The 8,069-nt window shown below is 32.3% G+C and overlaps 1 protein-coding gene across 1 annotated transcript; it reads left to right on the top strand.

Moving 5' to 3' along the window:
• The first annotated feature begins 81 nt into the window (after window positions 1-81).
• On the top strand, window positions 82-6,624 carry LOC140062723 (uncharacterized). The gene is made up of 6 exons (XM_072109046.1): window positions 82-259; window positions 862-1,079; window positions 1,790-1,953; window positions 2,562-2,668; window positions 3,096-3,219; window positions 3,869-6,624. The coding sequence occupies exons 1-6, from the start codon at window positions 102-104 to the stop codon at window positions 3,941-3,943; spliced, it is 846 nt and encodes a 281-aa protein (XP_071965147.1). The 5' UTR covers window positions 82-101; the 3' UTR covers window positions 3,944-6,624.
• Window positions 6,625-8,069: the final 1,445 nt, after the last annotated feature.

Below are 8,069 nucleotides of genomic sequence, written 5' to 3'. Positions count from 1 at the left end.
TCGAATACGCCTCAAGGTAAATAAAGTAAGTCATGTGATACACCTGAGGACTACAAACAGCAGACAGCTCAGACACACATTTCGCGTAGAGGGGATCGAGGATGGAAGCTGGGAGGTTTAGACATAGGCCTGGGCCTCAAAATAACATTGTAAATGTGTATTTGTGTTTTATTATAATACTGCTATTGTGTTGGAGTTCTGCCAATTCACAAACACAAATTTGTGGTGCTGACGGTTTTAATATTCAGAATTTAACCAAGTGAGTAGGCTAGGCCTCCCTACCCTAGGCCTAGCTAGCTACTAGGGCCAGGCTATCTAGTAGCTTCTCTCTTCTCTATTTAGTATTCTATCTCTAGCCTTAATACTAGGTAGTTACTAGTAGGCCTAGCTAGCCTAGCCTAGGCCTACTAGTACTAGGCAGTAATAGCATGGAAGCCCTACCACTATAATAATGTGTGAATCATACGAAATGTATCATACCATTGCTAATTATTATTAGTTATTCAATTTTCATGTATAATAAAATCATAATAAATGTTGGAAATCTATGTGTTTTAATAATATTAATAAGTGTAATAGCCTAGCATCACAACGCGTACGTACATGATTTGTTGTTTGTACGTACGCGTCGTGACGTTTGCTCCAAACCCTTTATCATGCATTGTGCAAGCTATTTGCGATAAACTTTTAATTTAAAGGTAGGGCCTAGTATTTAACTTTTTCTGGTGATATGCATTATGAGGTAGAGCAGGTGGATCATTCTGATAATCTTGTAAGAGGTTTGATATATTTCAAAACTTTTGTATAATACAGTATGTGAACTTAAAATTTGTATTTTTACTTCCTTCTTTTTCTATTTAGGGCTCAATACTGGACCTATAATACAAATGAGTATGATGAATGTCCTGAAGAAAATGCTATATCCTGTCAGTACAGTTTCTCAGTTTGTAATACTCTCCCATCATCCTTTAACTGTGACAGTTGTAGTGTGGCTGTGGCTGTGTCTCGTAATATCACTGATATAAATAATTACAAATCGTTAGGATCATATGATAGTACCAAAAATCCTATAGATTCAAGTAAGTATTATGTGTTAAATATTAGCTACAAAACGAAGCCTTAAAAAAAATGTGTTGGTTCATTTATAAAAAACACTGAACATAATAATAAATATGAAAACGAAAATAATTTTGAAAATTTGTTCAACATCCATGTAACACTGTATGCAGGAGAATGTCTATTTCGTGCCTAGCTTACTTGGATAAACCAACATTAGCCTAATTCTAACTGAGACGAGCGATACAACTCGAATACATAAATTAATTGACACCTCCATCAGTCAATATTATATTCCAGTGAGGTAATAAATTGTGTAGTACTGTAGGATGCTATCCTGTGTTTTCTACATCCAAAACCTTAAAGATGTATTGTCCCCAAAAACATGTAAAATGAAGATAAATCAAATCAGACTTTGAATTATAGTTATTCACTTCTGTAAAAAAAAAAAAATTATTTCACTTATAAAAAGAAAAACGAAATGATAATTATTAAACCATTGTCTGACACAATTTAAGTATTTTTTGCTTTAAATTACATTATTTTTAGATAAATCATTTTTTTTCGAACCTGTTTTTGAAGTGTCAATCAAGTATTAAAAACTATTATGTGACATTAAATTTAAATGGCATATTCAAAAAACAATTTGAAAAAAAAAATTTTTTTAGGGGGACAATATATCTTTAAGACTACTGTATAATTCATTGATAAAATGTGTTTTTTTTTTATTTAGCTCCAACAAATTCAATGTTTCAAATCTATTACACACAATACCCAAATGGTACTATTCTGATATTTAAATGTGATTTGAATTCAAAGTGGCTTTTACCAATATCTAGCAACATTGGTACGGTTCCTGAATCTGCAAATACAAAAATAGAAAATAAAAAAGGTTTGGTACGTTGGTATACTTACATTTTTAAACTAAGCAATTATTATTTGGCATTACCTTATTTTGAATAGTTAACAATGTGCACATTTGAGCAGTTTTGTTCCTACAGGTATAGACTCATTGCCAGGGAACATTTTCTCTAGTGTAGCATAGCTGGATACTACACAATACCACCTTACTCGCTACACATTGTTAAGCGAAAAACAATACAAAACTCTGTTTCCTACTCCAAATTCAGATTGATCAGCAATAATTTTTTTTAAAATAAAATGAATGTTCTCAGTGTTCTGTGCTAATACCCCCACACACTTGATCTTGGTCTTATGTTAAAAAAAACACTAAATATATTTTGGATATAACTAAATGCTCTGTCTACACTATTAAACTTTATGTGACACAAACAAATGTAATGTGCCTATGAACACGGTGATGTCATATTACTACCATATTTGGGCACATCACACTTTTTTTGTCAAATTAGTTTGATAGTGTAGACAGAGCTAAAGTCTATTATTAAAGTCACTAAGCTCTTTATAAATTCACTTTTAGTCATTCATAAACACTGCCATGTTTTTGTTATGATATGACAAGTGAATCTAACATTGTTTTTCAGAACGTGTTCACCTTTTATTCTGCTGAAGCCTGTTATGTACCGCCATCTGTTGTACCCTATGTACCGGCATCAGAAGGCCTTAGTACTGGTTCAATCTTGTTGCTTATGTAAGTAAAATAACTAACCAGTATAAAAATGTTATTTCAACAGAAAATGCCATGACAAGTAGATAGTGTTGGTAGGGCCTATATTTAAACATAGTCCAGATATGTGAAGAATTGTTATTATGACAATGGATTTTTATGTTCCAATATTAAGTCTTTCAAATTCATTCCCATCATTTACAGTAGTTGTCTGCACTATCGAACTAGTTTGATAAAAAAAGTGTGATATGCCCAAATATGGTAGTGATATGATGTCATCGTGTCCATATATGGAAACATCACATTTTTTTGTCACATAAAATTGTATAGTGTAGACAGAGCTTTAGTCAGTCCATATTTCTTCAAATTGGAATTTTAAAGTTTAAATTTTAACATTTTAATAATTAATTTTAAACATTTGAATCTTTTTTTATTTCTTATTTTTCTATAGATTTTTTCCAACATTAATAATTTATTTCCTGTTGGGAATAATATTGAACAAGTTAGGTGGTGCAAATGGCAAAGAGTTAATACCAAACTATGAATTCTGGAACTCACTCCCTGGCCTGATTGCAGTAAGTCTGACTTCTTTAAATTATCATTAAAATGGGATCCCTATATCTTCTATAATCTAAAGCTCTGTGATGTGCACAAATTTGGGCACATCAAACTTATTTTTCAAACTAGTTTGATAGTGTAGACAGAGCTTAATAATACAGGCATTATCAAGGTGTCTCATTGTTAGCAGCCAACAGCCCGGGTGACCCCTTCACAACAGCCCGGGTGACCCCTTCACAACAGCCCGGGTGACCCCTTCACAACAGCCCGGGTGACCCCTTCACAACAAAATTATGAGGATAGTCTACCTTAAAGATGTATTGTCCCCCTGAAAATTAATTCTTAAACAAATTTTTGTTGAATATTCTATTTTAATGTAACATAATAATTATCCACTTTGACAAAAACTTGGATCGAAAAAAATGTATTTAGCAAAAAATGGTCAAATTGGCTGCCAGCTAATCGATTTTTGGTTGAATTTTACCATTTATTTTGTCATTTTATAAGTGAAAACATGATTTTTTCGGGGTTTTTTCCTATTGAAGTGATTAACTACAAAATAACATATTCAAAGTCTGATTTAATAAATTTTGTTTTTCATGTTAATACATCTTTAACTTTCAACTTGTATTCTGCTAAAAATAATAATTTAAAATCATTTTTCAGGACGGTGTTATGTATAGTTGGAGTATATTAACCTGTCAAGGGACAAAAGGTGCAACTGGTTATGATAGCATTTGAAGTCACTACGGTAGTTTTCAATTCACCAAATATGGTAGTGATATGACATCATCATGCCCATATATGGGCACATCACTTTTTTTTCCATAAAGTTTGATAGTGTAAACAGAGCTTAAAAGGATAAAGATTTTAAATTTACTTGTTCAGTAAAAAAAGTTTATTTTCATGGAATTCTTCAATTAATGTCGGATGTCACTTGTACTTAATTATAGCATCTTTTTATCTATGTTTTAAGAACAGTACTTAATTAATACTAGCAACAATTTTTTATGATATATAGGTAGACATTTTCACTGAATGTATGTTTTTAAAGTGAATATATTTTATTTATTTATTCTCCTAATTTGGTCACATTTTTAATCCATTAAGATTTGATGAATTGGTAAATAAACCAATCTATACGAATCTATGACACTGTATACATTGTTTTCCAAATAACAAAAAAATAATGAAATATTAGATATAATATAAAAACAATTGATAAAATATGCAATATTTTTTTCATCTTTCATTTGTTATGTACTGTATATATATGGACAAAGGATAATTTTTTAGTGAATGTAAATGATTCTTTTTTTCTTTTTGATTATGACATCTTAAAAATGTAAAGTACTTAATTTTGTTTTTATTACTAGAGCTGAAATAGATGTACATAATTATATTCTAGGAATCTAATACAATTGACCTATTTCTGTAGTATAGTGGAATACCTAAGTCACCTTTATATTTGAAGCTTAAGTTTTGGTTTTCCTTAGTACATTCTCTGAGATAGGCCTAGTTATTCTTCCCAACTGAATATAACCAACTTTTGCAGAACCACTCTGTATAGTAGGACACCTCTTCACAAGGAGGGGACTGCACTCCTTTAAAGTGACACTTTCCCATGTGAAACGAATAACAAAAAACAACCAACTCTTACTCGGGGGAACAACTCCTATTACGAGGATACTGGTGAGCCCTGAAGGTTTTCCATGTGAAACAAATAACAGAAAAGAATGTTTTACCACTTACATCCAACTCCTACTCAGGGAACAACTCTATTAAGGGGACACTGTTGGGCCCTGAAGGTTTTCCATGTGAAACAAATAACAGAAAAGAATGGTTTAATATACTACAGCCAACTCCTACTCAGGGAATAACTCTATTAAGGGGACACTGTTGGGCCCTGAAGGTTTTCCATGTGAAACAAATAACAGAAAAGAATGGGTTAACACTTACAGCCAACTCCTACTAAAGGGAATAACTCTATTAAGGGGACACTGTTGGGCCCTGAAGGTTTTCCATGTGAAACAAATAACAGAAAAGAATGGTTTAACACTTACAGCCAACTCCTACTCAGGGAACAACTCTATTAAGGGGACACTGTTGGGCCCTGAAGGTTTTCCATGTGAAACAAATAACAGAAAAGAATGGTTTAATATACTACAGCCAACTCCTACTCAGGGAATAACTCTATTAAGGGGACACTGTTGGGCCCTGAAGGTTTTCCATGTGAACAAATAACAGAAAAGAATGGTTTAATATACTACAGCCAACTCCTACTCGGGGAATAACTCTATTAAGGGGACACTGTTGGGTTCTGAAGGTTTTCCATGTGAAACAAATAACAGAAAAGAATGGTTTAACACTTGCAGCCAATTCCTACTCGGGGAATAACTCTATTAAGGGGACACTGTTGGGCCCTGAAGTTTTCCATGTGAAACAAATAATAGAAAAGAATAGTTTAACACTTACAGCCAACTCCTACTCAGGGAACAACTCTATTAAGGGGACACTGTTGGGCCCTGAAGGTTTTCCATGTGAAAAAAATAACAGAAAAGAATGGTTTAACACTTACAGCCAACTCCTACTAAGGGAATAACTCTATTAAGGGGACACTGTTGGGCCCTGAAGGTTTTCCATGTGAAACAAATAACAGAAAAGAATGGTTTAATATACTACAGCCAACTCCTACTCAGGGAATAACTCTATTAAGGGGACACTGTTGGGCCCTGAAGGTTTTCCATGTGAAACAAATAACAGAAAAGAATGGTTTAACACTTACAGCCAACTCCTACTAAGGGAACAACTCTATTAAGGGGACACTGTTGGGCCCTGAAGGTTTTCCATGTGAAACAAATAACAGAAAAGAATGGTTTAATATACTACAGCCAACTCCTACTCAGGGAATAACTCTATTAAGGGGACACTGTTGGGCCCTGAAGGTGTTTTAATATTTCTACTGTAGTTTTCAATGCTGACACCTTTCTAATACCGTGAATGTGAATTTTCTTTAAAATGAACTTTTTTATTTCATAAAAAAATCTTTACACAGTACTAAGAATAAATGCTTCCAGTATGACTTGTTCAAATTGTATCGTTATGTTATTACTTGATTCATACCCTTTGATGAAGGGTATATCTGGGTTATTAAACATATGTAAATACTTTATGTATTCCAAATGCTTAGATAATTAGAACGTTGATATTCATGTTAAAGTATTCCTCAGAAGTATATCGGAACTTAGTGATTGTTTTCCATAGGGCCTTAAACTTAATTCACAAAATTATATTTGATTACAAGTATTATTTTTTCTGTACTATTCACATATTATTCGCAATTAATGTGTACTTGTTTAGACTTTATTATATACTAGATTATAAGTTTGTTTGATTTCAAAATAAAATTAATATTAATTATATATTTTGTATTTGTTTACTTTAATGTTGCCATTTATTTTCAGTATAGTATAAAACTGAACTCCAAATAACGAGAGAGGGAAGTCATGATTCGACGTTTCGATCTTTATTTAATCATCATTTTAAACATAATCTATTGATTAATTGACTAATACCCCTTGCACACCTTTTGGTGTGAAATGGGTATTATTTGCTATAGGCCTAGGCGTGCCTCTAGTGCTCACGAAAATTATAAGTAGCGTGAGGTAGCGCGTTTTGTTTCTAGGCCTATAGGAGTACCAAACAAAATAATTATCTTAACATTTCCATTGATAGCTGTGTGACGTGTACGCTGCGTTAATTGATTATTTCGAAATCTGCACGCGCAAATGAGCGCGCGTCTTCACTAAATTAGAACATTATAGAATGTTACTTAACGGTTTTGTTTGAAGGAAGCATCATTTATCTGAGAATATTCATATCAAGTTTTGTTTGTTTTAAAGAAAGCAGCAACGATTAAAATCGTAGAATGTCTACCGGCGTTCACCAACACATGATTGAAAAGTATTCATCAGGTAAGAAAGGAATTAATTAAAAACGCGTTTTTAAGTTAAGATGCGAGTTTTAATTTAATTAAGAACGGAAAAATATCATTAATTTATGGATTTTTTTTAATTGTCTGTTGTACAGGCCTCCCTAGGCTAGGCCTAGGCCTACACAAATTACAATAGGCATGATTATTTTAAAACATTAATATGCCTATGTTTTTTTTTAAATATTTTTGTTACAGCTTTTGATGTACAACTAGAAGAAGTAGAAGAATTTTTAAACTTATTAAACGATGTAAAGGTAATATCAGTTCTGATATTATTGATTAATTGCTTTTCTTCCATTTAATTTCTGTTGCATATTTTATTTTTAAGATAGGCCTACAGTAACATACTTCTTTGGGTATTTTAAAAACAAATCAAAACGTGGTGAGAAGGCTTTGAAATGTTTTTTCATCTTTTTTATTAAATGAATTTGTATCTAGGCCTAAACACTTAACTTTAAGCAAACAATTATCCGTCACATCGTATTAAAATGTATAGGCCCACGATTATTGAATGCAACTCTTCTATATAGGCATCGTATTCGAAAACACCAACCAAGTTAAAGAGTATAATTGGTCTTCTGATGAATCAGATCAACTTGCTGCCATCAAGTAAACAAGAAAATTATGAACAGGTATATTATAGGAGATGTTAACAAATGTGTTTTTTAGTTTGTTTTACTATGCTATCATGGCGGTATGGAATGCTGTCAAACGGAAGCGGATCCAAACCTAAAAACTGACAAAATATACTTAGAAAATAAAGAAAATGTTAACTTTGCAGATTATCATAAAGAGCGAATTGATTCAGTTAATGGGTTCAAATCCACTACTTGGACTACAGCTTGTAAATTATATCGATCGCGCACAAGACAT

The sequence above is a fragment of the Antedon mediterranea genome, chromosome 11, assembly GCF_964355755.1.
Source record: "Antedon mediterranea chromosome 11, ecAntMedi1.1, whole genome shotgun sequence".
Classification (NCBI taxonomy): domain Eukaryota; kingdom Metazoa; phylum Echinodermata; class Crinoidea; order Comatulida; family Antedonidae; genus Antedon; species Antedon mediterranea.
The sequence above is the reverse complement of the archived record's forward strand: the minus strand, read 5'-3'. Positions and strand labels throughout refer to the sequence as shown.

Excerpts from the sequence above, each read along its gene's own strand:
- LOC140062723 (XM_072109046.1), top strand. The coding sequence starts at position 102 with ATGGAAGCTGGGAGGTTTAGACATAGGCCTGGGCCTCAAAATAACATT. Across the intron at positions 1,080-1,789 it reads CAAAAATCCTATAGATTCAA|CTCCAACAAATTCAATGTTT; the intron begins GTAAGTATTATG and ends TTTTTTATTTAG. Across the intron at positions 1,954-2,561 it reads TAGAAAATAAAAAAGGTTTG|AACGTGTTCACCTTTTATTC; the intron begins GTACGTTGGTAT and ends ATTGTTTTTCAG.